At 28.2% G+C, this 20,122-nt stretch overlaps 1 protein-coding gene across 1 annotated transcript in view; it reads left to right on the forward strand.

Moving 5' to 3' along the window:
• Nucleotides 1–12,234, forward strand: part of LOC108755275 (sex peptide receptor-like) — a 15,985-nt gene extending 3,751 nt beyond the window's left edge. Inside the window, exon 2 of the mRNA XM_018498194.1 lies at nucleotides 11,764–12,234. Within this exon, the coding sequence (XP_018353696.1) occupies nucleotides 11,764–11,975 (212 nt within the window). The 3' untranslated portion in view covers nucleotides 11,976–12,234. The remainder of the gene's footprint in view (nucleotides 1–11,763) is intronic.
• Nucleotides 12,235–20,122: the final 7,888 nt, after the last annotated feature.

A 20,122-nucleotide genomic window follows, 5' to 3' on the forward strand; every position in this document is an offset into this window, starting at 1 on the left:
TTTTTCCCGAGTTAGCAAAAAATAAATTGGATATTTGCGGTAGAATGCAAATCACATCGGACGAAACGTCAAATGAAAATATAAATCTTCACTAATTTTATTAAAGATATATTTTATATTTAATTATAAAATCATTGTTTCTATAATATTCATAATTGTTTATGTAAAAAATATTGTTTTTATAGGATATTAGTATCTAAAATTTAAAAACACCCAAATAATTTCATCACATGTCCATATTTCATACGAAATTAATCCGTACATTTAGAATATATATCTAAATATTAATATAAGTTAAGACTTTAGAACTTTAAACTTTCAATCAAAATTTGAAAAATTTTAAGGTACATATTTGAGATCGAAAAATTGAAAAATTTAAAATTTTAGATTTCCAAATATTTAAATATCAAAAAGAGTTTTGAACGTATCTCACGGTTGTGAATCCTGCAAACGACAGGCGATTTTATACATTTCCAGTTAGATTTACCTCTTCTGTTTTTGATATGGAACTAGTATTATACTCCGTGTTTGTGTTCTATCTTCGATTGGCATATTCTAATTAACACATATACCTTCACCGATGTTGTAATCATGTACAAATGTAATCTTCTTGTATAAAGCAAAGGCCAACAAGCATTGTGTATGTGTACAATACATCAGTACATGCATCAACGCTATTCATCTATTCATCCCTCAATTTAACCGCGGGGTTCCATGCAAAATACAAATTCTACTTTTTATACGCCGAAGGTAACACGCGTATATTACAAAGGTAGTAATAATAAGATATCAATAAAAAATCTCAGATCTTTCCAAACTCTAATTTGTTTTTACATCTTTATTAACGATTATTGCGTGTGATTTATAATTGGTTGCAGATTAATTAATTTCGATCAGATTGCTGATCAAAAAAACAAGTAATTAAATTGACCAGACGATTTTTCTTTCATTATTTTTACATAAAGAATCGAAAGTTATACGTAACCATTTCCACATAAAACAATCAATTTAAACTTTTATACCTGGAAGCGGCGCAAGTAAGTTTACTGAAACTACAATAATTCCACGATGGTTTGTTTGAATGTATTAAATTCACTATCTAGTGAGAGAAAATATATTCCATTTGCCAGTTCATTAGCAAATGAAATATATTTTCTTTCGTTATGATACACACGGTATCAGATTCCTACGTATTCGAATTTTAATACATAGTCCAATATGAGATATGAAGAAAGTAGATATAAAATTTTGTATCACGTATTACAGCTTTGTATTGTAATTTTTACTAGTAGAAGATAAAATCTTTTCTAGTAGAAATGGTATTTTTATTTGTACGTGTATATCGATATTTTATCTGGCATATTTGGCAAAAATAAGAAAGAATTATTCTCTAAGAAGAATTGATATAAAAAAGCTATTTGTTAAGAAAATTACTCTCACAAACGACGGAGAATGTGATAATGCAGTAGAAATAAAAGTTTTTATATAAAATATTAATTTTTATTTACTTCGTTTAACCAATATATACCGATTCTACCCAGCAATTGAGTAAAAGATATAAATAACCATTCCGAGTTAACTTTTTGGCATTCATACATGACACACGATGTCTGTAATGTCACCTAATAAATTTCACTTGTGTGACATTATGATATATGCGATAGTGACTTGCATATAATTTTCATTACGTTTGTAGAGCATTTGCTACTGTTAACTTTCTCGCACTCAGAACGATCGAGCGCGTGAAACATATTACTGCAGTTCATGTTGAACTTCCATTCTTATTAAAGGTAACGGGCAATTCACGTTTCACCATTGAAGGTGCAACGTAAGTTTTTACTTCCCTTGACAATACTTTGCATCAACAAAGCACATAATTTAAAAACAACAAATGCTACTGCGCTTGAAAAAACAAATGAGAACGGCTTCTCCATCGATCCTATTATGCTAAATACTAAATAACGGCGGATAATATATCATTCTTCTTATGGAATTTATATTAAAATTACGAAAGCTTGATTAACGTGGACAATTAATAATGTGAGATTAAAAAACCAGAAAGATAGACATATAAAGTTCTCTTGGTAAACTTATATAATAATCAAATTTTTCCAGACCATCTGGTGTCTCCGATATCATCTAACAAAATCTCACAAAAACATGAGAATAATAATTTCTGAATATAAAATTTATGTGATCTGGAGATGAGAGTAAAATTTTAATTTAAAACTTTATATTTTTTATGTTAGAATATTCGTCCTTTTTTCCCGAACAAAAGGTATTACAGGAATGACATGAGTCTTACACAAAAGAGAAATTTTTCATAAAAATATAAAGACAATAAATTGCTATATTATTTTAATAAGGTAGCAAACTACCAAATATGATATATGTAAATATGTAAGTGATGCTTTTTTATTGGATCTATGACCTCGGTAATGAGAACATACGAAAAGTGCGTAATTTGACGCGGCGTGATATGATCAACATAAAAGTTAGACGCTAACGAGGAAGTTACTGATTCCGCAATAACTCCGAGTGACATAAACGCGACATCACGTCGCGCATTATCTCAGCATGTTACTAGGAATAACGACGTATCATGAAGGATGGACACAAAAGAATGCTCATGAATAATAACACTTTTCCTCCACCCTATATTCATCAATAATGAATAACTGACAAAATTATAAACAAGTCTTGCTACGGTTGGCTGACATGATGTAATCACTTTCATACATAGGAAAATATTTGTTTGCATTTGCTTCTATATGTATATATATATATATATATATATATATACATATATATATTTTAGAACCACCCTGGTTCATAAGTCGAAATCAAATTAATATCGATTTTCGAACCGTTAGATTTAATATCGACTATATTTTCTATTGATCTTCAAAGAGCAATTTATCAACGCTACATCAAGAATATCGACGTTTTATCAACGTTGCACCGATAAAATGTCGATCTTCTTTTGAAACTCAATAGAAAATCTAGTATATCAAATCAAACGGTCTTAAAAATCAATCGACTTCAAATCAACTTGTGAACCCAGCATCGACACAATTGTCGATACGTCTATAATGCGTAATTTAATTCATTTTGTGCATATGTCCCCCTTCCTCTCTCTCTCTCTCTCTCTCTCTCTCTCTCTCCTCCCTCCCTCCCTCCCTCCCTCCCTCGCTCCCTCCCTCTCTCTCCTAATATTTTACCATATTACTTGATCTTTTATCTTTTAATAGAAAATATAAAGTAATTTATAATATATAATAAAATCATTATAGAATTAGTCAAATATATTAGACAATTTTATTATTGTTAACTTTTAAGTAAGTAGATGGAATACTTAGAACACTCCAAATAAATGCGTTTGTGTAGTATTTGTCATTGTTAATTTTCTTACTAATTTTATCTTTATATTTATTAATGTAGTTATACATTTTTTAATAATACATATAGAGTTAAGATTTTACATTATTTATATCCTTGAAAGAGAAACGTAAATAACTTTAAGACTTCTAGATACTACTGTTTCTTTTTCTTTTTCAGAGCAAAATTGTTAAGATAACTATACGTGAAGTGTCATCTACTTACTTGAAACCTGTAACGACATATTTAATACAAATGTAAAAATAATTGTGCAAGAGCTGGCAAATGTTTTGCTATCGATTATAAACTTAAGTCAATGCTGATTCATTAATGTTACAAGATTGTATTCAATGTAATGATACAAACACGAATCTTTCATTCATTTATCTCGTGAAATAATTTTGAAATACATTGTGTTGCTGTTGTGTAATACACAATTTCAATTAATGAAACTGTTCGCAGCAGAAGTTAATTAAGAGAACTTCGTTCAAGAAGTACACGATTCCGCGAATTCGTTCTTGTAGTTTTGCAGACGGTAAGCAGTAAGATTAATCAAAGTAATATGTACGTTGTATATGTAATAGATGTGTCTTACTAAATTCTATATAAGACCTCGAAACTTTGTGGAAGACCAGTAAATAAAAGATTGATGTTACTGTCGTCGAAAAAAAACGACAGCTATAAAAGATTCTAACTTTATTGTATACAATATTTTATATGAGAATACTAAATCATATCATACTGTAATCACTTAAAGATAGATTGTCTTGTAGAAAATATAAAAAAAACTAATAAATTTTTCGTCAAAAACTTCTATTTTTAACTAGCTCTCTATTTTCATTTAATCTATTCAAATTTATTAATAAGTAACTATTTCCATACTCCTCGCGATAGTTGCCACATTGAAAATTGCCAAAACTAAATTAGACTGTTTTTCTGGAAAGTATGCATTTGAATTACAAAAAAAAATTTATTTACAAGAAAAAATCTTTTGACATCAACATTTAATAAAATAGTGCATCAAATTTTGATATAACGATTACAAATAGATATGACATGTTGACATTTTCACCTAAAAAAGTAATTTTAAACAATCTCTTATACGGCATATTTATTTTATGCATTTTTATTTATTTTAAAAATAAATAAATGTAATCGGATTACATGAAATGTTGCGAAAATGGAGCCTACTGGCTTTACGTACACGTTATCTCTGTTTAACTAAAAGTTAAGCTATATTACAAAAACACTTCATAATGGAAAATGCTGCAAATGTTTAATAATGTTACCATTAAGGCCAAAAACACCATCAAAAACCAGAAAAAATATGTCGTAACTTGTGCAATTTATGATATAATTATATATACATATATATAGTAATGTATCGCTATTTTAGCTAGATATTTAACTAATCCTTCAGAAATTACGTGTAAAATTTTACTCCAGAATTGTTAATACCTTTCTATTGCAAATATTACATGTGTACATAATATGTACATATATAGCTCTATATGCATATATATACTTCATATAAAACAAATTTTAAACAGAAAATTAAAAACAAATATTTTTAATTAAAATTAAAAGCAAATACCTTTAAAAAAGTACTTAATAAAAATTGATATTACTGTATAAAAATTTTATACTCAAGGTCTACATTGCTGAGAGCATATTAATTTTCAACAGATATTCGAATCCGGCAATTCAAATTGTAAAAACACACTTCTTGTTTTATTATCACTTTTGTGCTTAAAAGTAACAATAAACTATTTTTAAAATTCATAATCACATACACACATATAGACTCAAGCAATAAAAGCATTAAAGTATGTACTGTATGTACTTTATAAAAATTTGTGTGTTAAGAATATAAAATGCTAATTCTATTCTATTTATTATATTTTCTTCATTTTTAGTATCTTAATAGATTGAACCAAAATTTTACAAAATCCATCTAAACTAATTCTAAAAAATACGTATATACACACACATATATATATATATATATATATATATAATATTTTATCTATTAGTCTAATCCATATACAATATAATTCATCGCTTTCAACAACTTCAATTTGAATCTATTTTTAATCAAAATTTTGATATTTTCTTCAGAAAAAAAGAGAAAAAATTGCAAATTGTCAAAGCATATGTAGACAAAAGGAATAGTTCTGAAAATTCCACATTCATACACAAAATAATATAAACTTCCCACTTTGTACATTTACAATTACAATTTATACCAACTATTATCTAAACTATTATCTAAACTATTTCTCATCAACCTCATATGCACATTATAAAACTTTAATGAAACATGTTGAATATCAAACATTATTCTCATTAAATAATAACTATATCATAAAAATCACATTCTAACTTTTTCAACCACGCTCAATTTCAAAAGACTTTAAAAGTATTTAATTTGACATTTAACTATCGAAATATTATTCTAACGTATATGAAAATTAAGCTGACAGATGATCGACATTTTTTTAAAGTTTAAATTTTAAATAAACTCTTTTTAAAAAAAAAAGAAGAAATTTATTGAGCTCTTAACAAAATATGAATTGCCTATACCATATACATATGTTTTATAGTATTTTGTATATCTCATAAAATCATATTCTGAAAAGGATTTGACAATGGCTGCGTTCGGAAACGTCGCTCGAATACCTCCAATGCCTCGGATTCATCATCTGTCCTTGTTTAACATTAAATGCGACGTTTCTGAACGTAGCCAAAATTGAACTTGAAAAAAAACGCGAGTCATTTATTGCGATTTTTCTAGTTAATACGTGGTGAACATTTAAAATTCTTCACAGATACTGATTTAGATATTCTTAATATCTCTTTTCATAATTTATTTTCTCTAAATCATTTAAATTATTTGTAAGTATATAGACACATTTTTTAATTATTAAAGTATGATTATAAAGTATAATTATTAAGAAATTAATATTTGACATTGAAATTATATCATGATATTTCATAAAAATTCATGAATATATTCACAAGACTAGTAGAAAAAGATTCAATAGTAGAAAAAGCTCCGCTACTGAAATTTGCATTTTTCGCACATTTATATTGCCTTGAAGATTATGCCTGTGCAAAAGCAGAAAATTCAAAGCAAAATGTGCGAATGCATATAGTATGGCAATGTCTAACAGACGGCTTTGCGAATCCAACTATAATGAGGCACAAACGCGTCGGACTTTACGCTCGACATTTCGCATTTGCACAGTTATCGAGACATCGGAATTGGATCTAAGGTAACCAGATGTACGGACAAAAACGATAGAACGAAGGAGAGAATAAGCAATTTATCTTTCCAGTTCGGTTGATCGAAATCAGAAGAGGGTCTTTTTCTGATTACAAGAAAAGTGCCCTGATAGATTTAACGCGAGGAAGATCGCGTACAGAACTATTGTTAAAGATTCTGTTCGCGGTCTTTGTTCTTGCGATTCTACTACACTGATTGAGGATCACTCGAAACGCGCTTGCTGAGCGTCTCACAAATCCCATTGAAGGGAGAGAAGACTCATGCTCATTGTCTTTCCCTCTACAGGGACAAGAACAATCGTATGAAATTGTAAGAACGTCAGAACTTGATGAAGATGAAGAACATGTCATGGAACGCCGTGATAATTTCTCCGGAAATGGCACACAATTCCATTAAGAGCTCACAAAGCTATATTTAATTACATAAATATAGAATCATTGCTGTTTTTTTATTTCAACCAATTATTAAAACATTTTTCTTTATCATTTGAAACAATACGACAAACTCGACGAAAGCACACCGTCTCGAAAATGTCGTACGATCTCATTAAGATGTTACGGAATAAGCTAATTATACAATTCTGCTGCTGTTTAACAATTCATTATTAGATCACCTTTATTAAATCGTTTCTTCTCTGATGAATTTCAGTTAAAAGATTAAATTCTGTAAAAAGTAATAAAGCAAATGATTTATAAAAATGAGATATCTATAATAACATATCTATCCTAACATAAAAGCATAGAGTAAAAATACATTTTCCAAATTAAATTATAAAACATATTTTTATTGATAACCATAAAATAAAAACATGCTCTATAATTAAATTAATCACTAATTTAATAATAACAGCTTTTGTGCAATTATATATTTCAAATATTCACTTATAATCTTTTATCATAAATATTTTTCAGAATATATTTTATCAGAATGTATTGTAATCTACATGATTTATGCTGCTATTGTTAAAATGCACGCAAAATATTCAGCTTAAACAAGAAATGGACATAAACTATAAAAGTAAATGTTTGTTTTACAGATCACAAATGTGATAAATCTCACGTGTTTCTACTATCTTTCTTATTACAAAATAAGTAATAAAAATAAATATTAAATAAAACGTTAGAAATTTTTATCTTACTTTCATCATGTTTAAAAGCCATTTTATGTTTATGGTTTAAATATCATCAAAATACGATAAAAGATTTAGAAACACTTGGCTATTATGATATAAAAGACTATCTTGAGATTCAGCAAATATATATCTATATTGGCAAGTACTCAACAAGAATATCGCGTCGTCCTATTTTCTTCTATTTTCACACTTCTGAAAACAACGACGATGTTACCGACTCTTGCCATGAGAATCCTCCAGGGTATTTATTTAACGTTCGATACTGAGATGCACCATACTTATCACGCGACACCAAAATGGAACGGTCAGGACAATGACAAAGGATACAGGTATTACAAGTAAGGTCTTACTTGATGTGCACTCGCATTAAACTTGCTTCCATTATTCGTATTCCCCTGTGGTTCTCGTTATACTGCAATAACAAGGGCTTTTTGTAAAGTAAACACTGATGTTGCGTCGAATCGTGTGTATAATGTGGAATAGCAAATACGGTTAGATTGTGGCATCGTAATCACAAAATTAAACGTAGCGTAAAAGAAGAAAGAGAAAAATAATTACTCTAATCATCATTTTTATAATCCTAAAAATATTATTTTACATATCATATTATTTTTATCATATTATTGTATTTAATGATCCAAATCCAATTTAATAAAAAAATCTATCATCATAAAATGATGCAATTAAAACATAATTTTTTAATGAAATTAGATATATATTTGAAATTGTATTAAAAAATTATATATGTATATGCACATGTAACATTTACCATTCCATTTTTAAGATATATAAAATTTCACGTAAAATTTTGCGCCAATAATCTCATATCAAACATGATACTTTGATGTCCATACTATCCAAAGTATGGTCGCAAAAGTTCCCTATTATTTCCTCCGACAACTGTAAAACGGTGCGTTAAATGTCGCGTAAAACGTGGATCCGAAGGAAACGGTGCACAATTCGCTGGGACTGTTTGCAGCTTGCGGTCGCGCGTTGAAATACACTTGGGTTAGCCGCGACGGAAGGGCAATTTACGCAAACATCATCGTCAGTCTGTAGAGCACCGAAAGGGATCGAAAAAAGCAACGTACTCGCATTCTTGTCGCGCAACACGATAGAAGTTGTGACGCGAATAGATTTTTTCGCTTATTGAAACAAATGTTCGATTTTTCGAGTAACGTTATGTAGAACGGCTATTGTATACCGTACACAAAGATCAAACGGCTTTACATGGTACACAAACGACTTTAGCGTCGTTGCAAAAATTAGATTGCACATCTGTAGTACTATTGATTTGACACAGAACAAAGCTGATTTATTTTATAAACATAAAACGTAATGCACATGATGCAACAAAAGAAAAATTTTTCACACAATCTTTTATTAACTCTAGAATAATATATATATTTTTTCTTTTAATATTAGATTACTGCAAAGATAAAAATAAAAAACATTTTCTCTGTGCAAAATTTAAAAATAGATAAAGTAATTAATTTCCTAAATCTTATAATAATAAAAAAAAACACATAAGAATTAAAGGATAAATATAAAAATAATAAAGTGTTCGATATATATCTAACTCGATAATATATTCTATAATTAACAAATAAAAGATTATTATTGCTATTAAAAAGTTATTAATTCTAGAAATAACAGTAAAATGAAATTATCCGCTCAAAGTATTAAATGTTCATTCTTTATTAAGATAAATTTAATATATATTTGCACGCTAGTTAAAATGCAAAAGTTCGAGTATGTACAGTACATATTAATTATCTAGTAAAAAATAAATAGATCACATATAAAACGCACAAATGCTCTTATAAAAAGCGTATTATTTCCAGCTAAAATCCTATTAAATATTATCAATAATCAGAGAAGGAAACTTTGTCATAATATAAAAGTATAATCTACTTCAAAATCAATTATTTCTTTTAACTTGTACGTTGTCAAGTAACGATGTTAAGTCAATTAAACGCTGATATTTAAAAGCGACAGGTCGCATACTTGATAAAAAAGTAAATTATATTTTAAGTCAAGCTAAAATCACCGTCGGGAGATTAAGATTTAACAAGTGTTTTGGACAGTGTTATCTCATGACATTTTTGTAAATGTAACGTTCGCAATAAAATGTTATGTATTATTATAATAAACATAATATAGATAATAAAAATAAAGATAATAAAAATTTAAGTATAATGTTAAAATTTAAAAACAGTAAAAAAACACTTGATTAAATTGTTGAACTCAATAAAATATTACGAAATACCTAACAATTTATAATAATAATAATACTGTTTTTAACAAATCTATGCGATGTATTTGAAATTTATGTATTTCATCGTTCTTCCAGCGAAAGAATTCGAAATGACATGTGGAGACTTCCATTCAATCTCGGAAGCATATCGAGAATGTATTTACTGAAGTGCATGCTTTCTCATATATAAAGTGTTATAAAATACATCGTTTTATTTACGATATTTCTATATGTCGTGATCTCTCGTTCCGCGAAAAGTTCATATTCTGTTATCCGGATAAATAAAAAGCTAACTTCTAATTGTTTTAAGCTCGCGCCACGTGCCTGAATTATTCCAAGAAAAAAGAGAGGACAGAGATCCCATTAAAATTAAAAGAAAATAAGAGAGAATAATAGAGAGCAAAAAAAAATAAGAAAGTACCAAAATACAGAAGGAAAAAAAATACGTTTCTGCAAGCCTTCATGTACAAAATTGTAGAAAGGTTTCAATAAAGCCCGGAGAAACTCACATCTTTGAGCCGTTTGAAATTCAATGCGTACAGACGTTTGGATAAAAGAAAAGAAATTCCCAAAGGATTCGGACTTTAACCTAATCCACTTTCGATTGTTTAGTAAGAGATACTGGAACTGTTGTCCCAGTTTTTTTAATAATTTTTTTAATTGGATGTCTTTTGAAATATTATATTGTATATGTTATAAAATATGCTTTTAATTTTTTTATTACTCTTGAATTCATCGTACAAATAAGTTATTTAATTTTAAATAAAGCTATAAAAACGTGAGAGTTTACTCTAGATTAATAGTCACATGTTCTAGGATTGACAGTAGCATCTTGTATTTGTTACGGACAACACATATAACAAATACAATTTTTATTATTTTAATATCAGTTCTATATTCTGGAAAATAATAGTAATTAATATAAGAAAACAGTATTAATACAAGAAAAACTAAAATAATTATTTTAATTATAAAATATATTGTTTGTTTTTGTACTGTAGTTTCTATATAAAAAAATAAAGATATATACATACAGCTATATCAAATATAATATATTTGTATGCTCTCTAAAAGTACGTCGATTTAAAGATATTAAAATTGACTAACATTTAACCCCTCTTATTTTGGTCAATCTATCCCACATAACTATTTTTAGTGAATAAAAGAGATTGTATTCACAAACTTTGTCAAAATAATTAATTGTAACAAAAATTTTCTAAGACATATCATTCTCTATAAATAGGAATACCGTGATTACATTTAATACAGTCAAAAAAAGAGATTTTTCTGCCATGTACTAATTAAGTTATAAGCATTTAGACAATGAACTTCGTACAACAACAGACCCCGATATAGATATATTCCCCTATACAGATATTTTCTAAAAAAATTAAAAAAAAAATACCTCAATAATATTTATTAACTCTCTGATTTACATTAATTCGCGACTCTATAATCTAAACCTCAAAATAGTTAGTTATTCGGTAAACGGCAGATCATTAGAAAAGCGTCTTGATTTCCAGGTCGCTAAAGATTCTTTTAGAATTTTTCCCTTCTTTATCAACAAGTAACTTACGTACCAAATTCCAGAAGCAAACTTCTCAAAAATTTATTCAAGAGTTCAAAGAGTTGATGGAAAAGTTCCCGCAGCTAAATCATTCTCTGCAATTTTGAACTTCTACTAATCAAGTTTGTTTCTTTCCTCGACAGGTGACGTGATAGATATTCTGACACTTATAAACTCGGCTATCAACTTCATCCTGTATTGCGCCATGAGTCGACAATTCCGCACAACCTTCAATCAGTTGTTCTGCAAGCGATGGCGATTAATCGGCAGGTGGATGGCAGTGCCGCATCAACCGATGGAGAACAACGGGCATACCGGGACCAATCACACGGTGACCCAGGTCACTCAAGTCTAGCGTCGAAGAAATCGACGAACCTTTTGCTATCCGGTATAAAAAGCTCACTGATTAACTTCCTTTTAGACACGTGTATTGCAAGTCCACAAGAATAGAAAGAGGATATTTTCTCCGCGATTCTCCATCCGCCGACAATGGCGGCAAGTAAAGAAAGGTGAAATTTATTTGCTCGCTACTGCCACCGGTCTTAATTGCATCGTCGTTGCAAACTTTACAATGCCCGCGGCGTCTTCGAGCGCCGGCTTCGCCATTCAGGACATACGACATACCAGATGTGTAACAAATATTTGTTTAAGTTAGTTGGCGAATCGTTATATTTTTTCAACACGTTTCTTTTTAATTTTGCATGTTACTTATTGTTAGTTACATTACAATGCGTCCGACTGCCGCGAATTGATGATACGCACAATTATACTTAAAATAAATATTGTGATGGGTATGCAAAATAGGTTACATACAAACTCTGTTAGAATCTGTCATTAATAATTTTATAATGCCATCGTACCTCCATATTTTAGATATATTTATTTAAAAAATTATCAATTTTCCCGTAATAACAATAATAGATAGTTTTAAGCTTATCACGTGTTTGGTATAATTATTCAACAAACAGTTTCTTTAAAGACTCGTTATAAATTTTTATAACAAAGCACGTAAAAATTAAAAAATTGTACATCATTCTCCTGCAACAAGACTCATTGGAATTCCATTGTTTTCAAGTTTACATAAAACTATTATAAAATATAAAATTATCGCTTAATCCGGATATTATGTTCATGATTTAAAAAAATATTAATTGAGAACTTTCTATATATTATATTTCCAATTTTTTTCTGTTAATTTTGTTTTGCGCTTTAATATTCATTTATACTGTGAAAGTAATCTGTTTGTATTTTCATTTATTGCACATCCTGATTAATTATTTTAGAAATGCTTATATTGATAATAATTATATTGATGTTATATACGCTAACAATATTCAATTTATTAAATTTTACATCATAATCAATATTCAGTAATAAAAGAATTAAAATTATCATGTGCTATGCCAAATAAATTTTTAACAACCTAATTGAAACATAAGAAATGCGCCTATTAAATTCAGTTTAAATTTGCAAACAAAGATCATTACGATGCATCACGCAAGTTGCAGTGCAGCACATAATATTCTATAGAAAACAGAGAACATAACTAACTAACTTAACTACGTCGTAAACAGTTAACCAAAGGCGTCATGCTTCTTCACAAATTTAACACAGTAGCAAAATGTTTAAACAAGTTAAATTTCCTAATGTAAATTAGTTAGGTGTAATGTGGTAGCATTTGAACAGTTACCTATTTTGTTGAAAATTAAAAGATTTCTTTTTTTTTCTGATAACACTTTTTAAACTTTCACGGGTATTATCTTCAAAGATACCAGAAAATTTGCGAGTTATTCTTATGTTTTTATCCATTGTTAATTTCTTTTTTCTATAAGATAGTTTTTTAATTTTAATATTTACATAATATTGAAAACATGTTTTCCATTTTTTATCTCGGCTTTTTCGTTTATAATATATTTTTATTTCTTTGTAAAAATATGTTTCAATTATTGTAAAACGTTATTTCTCAAAATAATTTTTAATGGATTTCATATAAAAACGATGTTTATATACATAGAGAAAAGGTCTCTATTATGAGATATCGAGTCCATTTTGGGTAAATGCTAGAAGTCTATAGGCAGAATATTTAAAAAAATAATAAGTCATTTTGAAGGGAATTTAATAAGTTTTAAGATAACGTTACATAAAATTTAATTCAAAAAATTTTTTAATTAAAAAAGTATAAAAAGTGAGCAAATCGCAAAGTAAAAAAATTGTGCTTCTAATATGAGATACCCCGAGAAATTAATAGTAAAGCGCAAAATACATCAATATTACAATTAAAAAACTTTATTTAATGTTTCTAAAATACAAACAAACACAGACAGTGTGTGCGAAAAATAAGCATGCGATAGATTATACTCAGAACTCGTTTTTAGGTAGTTGAAATCAAGCATCGCAGATATAGATACTGGACGTTCATTCTGGATGTCTTTTTTATTATTGTACAATAGCATTTATACTTTAGCAACGATTTTCACTACATAATATAAGAGCATGGGTTATTTCATATTAGGAATACCCTGGGTATTCCTCATATGACACCCTGGGTATATCTCATATTACGATTTCCGTGTCTTATGATTTTATGATCATCAAATCTACCTTCTGTAATTAAACAATTCAACATATTCCATATTTTTCTATTAGTACGACTTTACTCTATCACTACATGGAGAATTTATTGTCAAATATTTATTTATTAAATAATAAACAAGTTTAAATGCTCATTTCAATGAAACTTGAAGACATTCAAATCTAAAATCTTGTTTTACAATGACTACAGGCATGATTTAATAGTGAATTTTTTACTAAATAGTTTTCAATCCAAGAGCAATAAATTCATGGTGGAACCAACAGATAGCATTTATTAGTTTAGCAGAAAAGCCGCTATCTCATATTAGGCGCCTATCTCATAATAGGAGGCTTTCCTCTATATCTTTAATTTTAAAACAAATTTTATCATTAAGTATTGTTTATAAATATTGCATATTTATTACAAGCCAGTAAATATAGATACAAAATGATAAATATAAATAATAAATTAAATTTTTATGTAAATCAAGATAAAGGATTAAGAACTCAAAAAGTACAATTAAATACTTGTTCTAATTACATATGGATTAATGTAAAAGTTGATATACTGTTTTTCGACATTCACAGACCAGAATGACGACTTTATGATGGAATTATTCGGAAGCTGTACCGCGAAAATGAGCACAGTGATTAACATAATTAACAATGTAGTACGAGATGTAGAATTTATGGTGCCCAAAGGACAGCCTTGTTTTGCGATTCGCATTTATGCAGTTGAATATTTAACAAATTTTCTCGATAGAACTTTTTTTCGTTTAAGTTAAATGCAAATTACATTCACAATTTGCATTTTATCCTTAAAAAAAAACAAAAGTATTTCACTTTGAAACGCTATTTATGCCTCTTTTTATGAGAAAAACTTTTTACGAGAGACCTTGTTATAATTAAAATATTAATTTTTCAGTTACAATCGCAACACAATATTATAATAACAATGCCGTTTATTATTAATTATTACCTGTACCAGTAACATTATAAATTGCATTTAGAATAAACAAATCTGTTACATATATTTTTAATATGCTTTTTGTTATTTGCTAATATGTATTTTCTAGAAATTCGATATATATTTCAAAATATATTGCAATTTATTTTTATATTTAAATGTTAAAATGCTATATTTAACAAATATCTTATAATGATCTTAATTTTTTAATTTTTTTATTCACGGCTTTAATAACATTAAGAAACGCAATCACGAAAAATATTACTCGTTTACATGTCCCTATTTTGAAAATACTCTTACAAAACCATTTTGTGTCTGAAAATGTTTAATGTACATTTCGATTAAAAATTCTTGCCGGATAATAAACTATTTTGCAAAGCGAAGCTTTCAGACCTTGAGTTATTAACATTCAAAATATAAACGTCCCGTGAACAAGTATATGAAAAAAAGTGGCATCCATTCCTAATTTCAGAAACGCGCGACATACGCAATAATCGAATTGTCACGTTTTCAATCTCGCGCTTGCGTTTATTACACGTTCAACGCACTCGATACCCTTATCGATTGCGAGAGACCACAAAAGGGAGACGGATTACGGAAAAAAAATCCATGAATTTATTGCGTCACCGCAATAAATTATAGCTTCCTTAAATCACTCCGCCTGTCCGATAAAGCGCTCTTAGACTAAATCGCAGTAATTATTGCTCGACACGGGAAATTATCGCGATTAATCGCCGCTTTCCATTTGTGGCAAAACTTTATCGACTTGTATAAAATCACTGTGTAAGTCACGCGAACGCATAAAGTTTCGCCCGTTAGAATTAAATTTTTATTTGCGTTTGCTTACAAACGGGTTTGATATAAATTATCGCGGTCACGAATTTTATCTTTGTAGACACCCCTCGACAACATTAATTCTTTATAGCACATTTATTTTTGACTAGCATTGTTAAGATTCAAGAGATTGTTTGCGCAAATATTCTATTCTTATACTTTCTTTATTTCCTATTATTTTTTAATAATGCCTTATCACATATTCTATTATGATATATTTTCTAATTTTGTAATACAACGTGAAAGAATATTGTCTATTTATAGAAATACGTAAACGTAAACTATGTAATTTATTTTTAAATTCGTGCCAAATTTTTAGTTTTTAAAAAGAAAAGAATTTATTTATAACAATAAAATTAATAATCAATTATTTTTAATTATTTTAATTAATTACAGTATATCTAGATATTGAAGTGCAAACATCTAATATTTGTTTCTATTTTTTTTAATTTATTGAAATGTTAATCTAGTGCCATAAATCTGACAGAAATAGGAAAAAATACTTTTTAATATTGTGAGAGATAGTTTCATATTATAAAAATTATAATATAAAGATATAAAACCCAAGATCAAATAATAAATCAATAGTTCAGGCTTCTAACAGAGAATTATGTACAATTTTTTAATTTTATTCACAAACTAATTTTTCATACAAAATACAAGTAATATCTTTATTTCAGTGAAAATCTACTTTAGACTAAGAAATGATGTATAACCATTCAGTAAAATGGCTGAAGCAAATCTTCTTATGAGATAAGTAATGTCCTCGTTTAGCTGAAATGAGTTACATGATAAGTATGATATCAAGCTAAAGCCTCTTCATATTAGCATTTGGCAATGAAACAGAAACATTATCCTATGCAATCTTGTATTATTAGATAGCTTTAGTCGCTGCAAGTAATGTTTCCCTTTCGTGATAGAAAGTCATTAGAAAAAAAAGCAAACTGTTTGTACAAAAAGAGAAATGCTGATATCGCCCTACGAATATGTTGCGTGTTGTTTGTAGCGGATAGCAAAATGTTCGTTGATTCCTTTGCGAAGGGAGTTGATAGAAAATGAAAATTAATACAATATCGTGGTTCGCCGATCGCGATACGTTAACTGATCTTACCTAAAGTGTGTTGTAAATTATACGATACATTTTACATATTCGTTTGAAGAAACATGTTTCGTACTAAAAAAATAACATTAGGTTGGAAGCCAATTACGAAAATCAATTGAGAGATTCGTGTTTCTCGAATCCTTTTGACAATGTTAACAAAGGCAAGCATTCTCTGCCCACTTTGAAAGACCCTAATACTTTGTTTCGCGTTTCTCAAAAGCGAAATTACACCGTATGTGTATATGTGTATGTATGCATATGTATGTGTGCGCGCGCGCGCGCGCGCATGTGTGTGTGTGTGTGTGTGTGTGTACACCTTTTATATATATGTATGTATGTATAAGGTGAACATAAATACAAAACGTAGAATTTCGAAGAAAATACGGGACAAAGTAAAATAAATAAGCGAAGATGACAAAGGACTGACATTGTGAAAAATATTCATGTGTGAGTCTTTCTATCTTAAGATAAAGCATGATAAAATATTTATCAAATGTCTTGTCAAATTACTCAAACTAACATCATACATGTTATAAACGCGAAAATTCCTGTTCGAGTCTTTATACTCTATACTAACGTACATACGTGATTTTAATATTTTGTTGGATATAAGCCAATAAATCCTTTTGTCTTTTTATGAAGCATAATATCAATTTCGTCATTTTATTTCACTCATTATTTCATTAAATTGCATTGTTATCATCAATATTATGGTAATGGGACATGTATTTCGCTGTAAAATTAATATAAATTGTAGAATATTTTTATTGCGTCATATAGGTAATAATTGTCTTTACCCGAAAATGCCAATTTCTATGTTATATTTAAAAATAACAATGTGGAAGTAATAAATAATTATTAATCCATTATTTATAAATTATATATTTAAAAACTTAGCACTTTGAAAATGACACAGCAGTAATTGGAAAGTAAGAATAAAGTCCGTGTCAGATTACGCATTGGAGATTGAGGATTGTGAATTGGAAATTAGAATTCAACCAATTAGAACGAAACGGATTGAAATTAAACTTATCTGATTGAAATTCCTTTGCCGAATTCTAATGCTTCAATCTCCAATAGTCTGATACGCACTTAACCGAGGTTTAACATCTCGCCGATATTCTTATACTTATGCAACGACCATATAAGTAATAAATTGAACAACTTATTAATTTTTAATATCCCCTGTAAAATTATAACATATCGAAATTTTAATAAAACTACATTGTTTTCAGGAAAATGACATTACTTCCTCACGTCAATCACATTGAAACGTCACGTCATATAAAACGGATTACAAATAATACAAAGTAACACAAGCAACAATAAAACTGTTCCGAAAGAATTCTTTCGTTATTTTTTACTACAAATATTGTATTATATAATCTTTTCATGCATAATATATCAAGTGTGAATAGTATATACATATATTATTTATACGCATAAAGTTTATGTTATCTCTCAATAGGTTCAAATAATTTTAAACACCACAATCCTGCTTTTATCGATTATTTATTTCCGATTGAGCTTACGAATGACGTTTAATTTTCGCGTGACCTGATCATTTAAGCAACACCATTGTTTTTATCGATCGTAATATTTAACTAACAAAGAAGTAAATTATATCGGTACACGTGTCCCAATGTCGTTTTATTTTAAACCCGCATACTGTATCAGCTGATATGTTGCGTGTATCAGTGCACTATAAATACAATTATTATTTTTACACAATAATAATATACAAATTCAAATACGATGTACTTTCTGTCATTAACGTCGAATTTTAGACATGTTCCAAGTTATCCACTTTTATTTCCATTTAAAAATTCTTTGACCAAGTTGAAGTTTCCGTAAAGGAGGATTAATCTAATTGAACTGTCTTTCCCCGCAACTTTTTAACGTTTAGTCTCCAATATCATTTTAGTCAATCCACAAATTAAAAATCTATTAATATAGTTTTTGATATTGAGTAAAAGATAAGAATTTCAATTCTAATAAAAAGTTTTATCTCTGAAGTTTAATTCGTAAAAATTCCTTAAATCTTTATATACAGGAAAGAAAGATATTAGTCAGAATTTATATTTAAGTAAAGTAAATATGAGATAAAAAAATTTGTATAAATCTGTAAGAAAAAATAGAATCGCATATATCCATACAATAGTAATAATAATGTATTATTGAAAAATCGAACATGAATAATAATAAGCATCGATTGTTATATCGTTAACAAAGTAGTATATTGAAAGCCATCATTTTAAAACAAGCGCGATACCATCTTATCCGTTTATTTTGTTTTTTTTTTATTTAAACTTCTGACAGATTAAAACTCGAAATCAGTAAATCAAAAGTCACAGATTCCATAATTGCTTCGTCGCAACTTGTTCCTTAAATATGCATTTAAACCAAAAAGAGTTGAAACTGATTTCACGGAGTTTAACAGTGTTTAATTAGAAACTTTATACTTGAAAGTAGCCTGGGGGTAATTAAAAGTCTTAACGAATGCTTGATACCGGAAACGCAATTTGGATTAGCTACATCTCGATCCAGCTGCCGAACAAACCATATCTCGTAACAGCTGTGCAAGCTGTAATTATCTCATATCCTCATATGGGGAACAATATCAAGGTAAAGCGCTATATATACAGACAGCAAATTCACATTATGTGTATAACACAGTGTCATTAAAACAAATTTTACATTAAAGTTTTTACATTAAAAATTTTATATCGCTAGAAAATATTTTCTAGAATGTAAATGAAAAGAGTTTATTAAAAAATCTTGTTGCTTGTTTATCAAATCAATCGCTAGAATTCTCTAAAAACTCAAGAGTTCTGACATGTCTTATGTATAACACGTACACATTATAGAATCTAATCTTTTTATTATAAAATAAATGTTACGTATCAATATTAATAAAATTCTGTAAGAACAATAACCATTATTATTTTATTATGTAATTTGTGTATTTACAATGCAAAATATATGTACATAATGTACACAATTTATATGAACAAATTATTGCAATAAT

The sequence above is a fragment of the Trachymyrmex septentrionalis genome, unplaced genomic scaffold (assembly GCF_001594115.1).
Source record: "Trachymyrmex septentrionalis isolate Tsep2-gDNA-1 unplaced genomic scaffold, Tsep1.0 scaffold87, whole genome shotgun sequence".
Taxonomy (NCBI): domain Eukaryota; kingdom Metazoa; phylum Arthropoda; class Insecta; order Hymenoptera; family Formicidae; genus Trachymyrmex; species Trachymyrmex septentrionalis.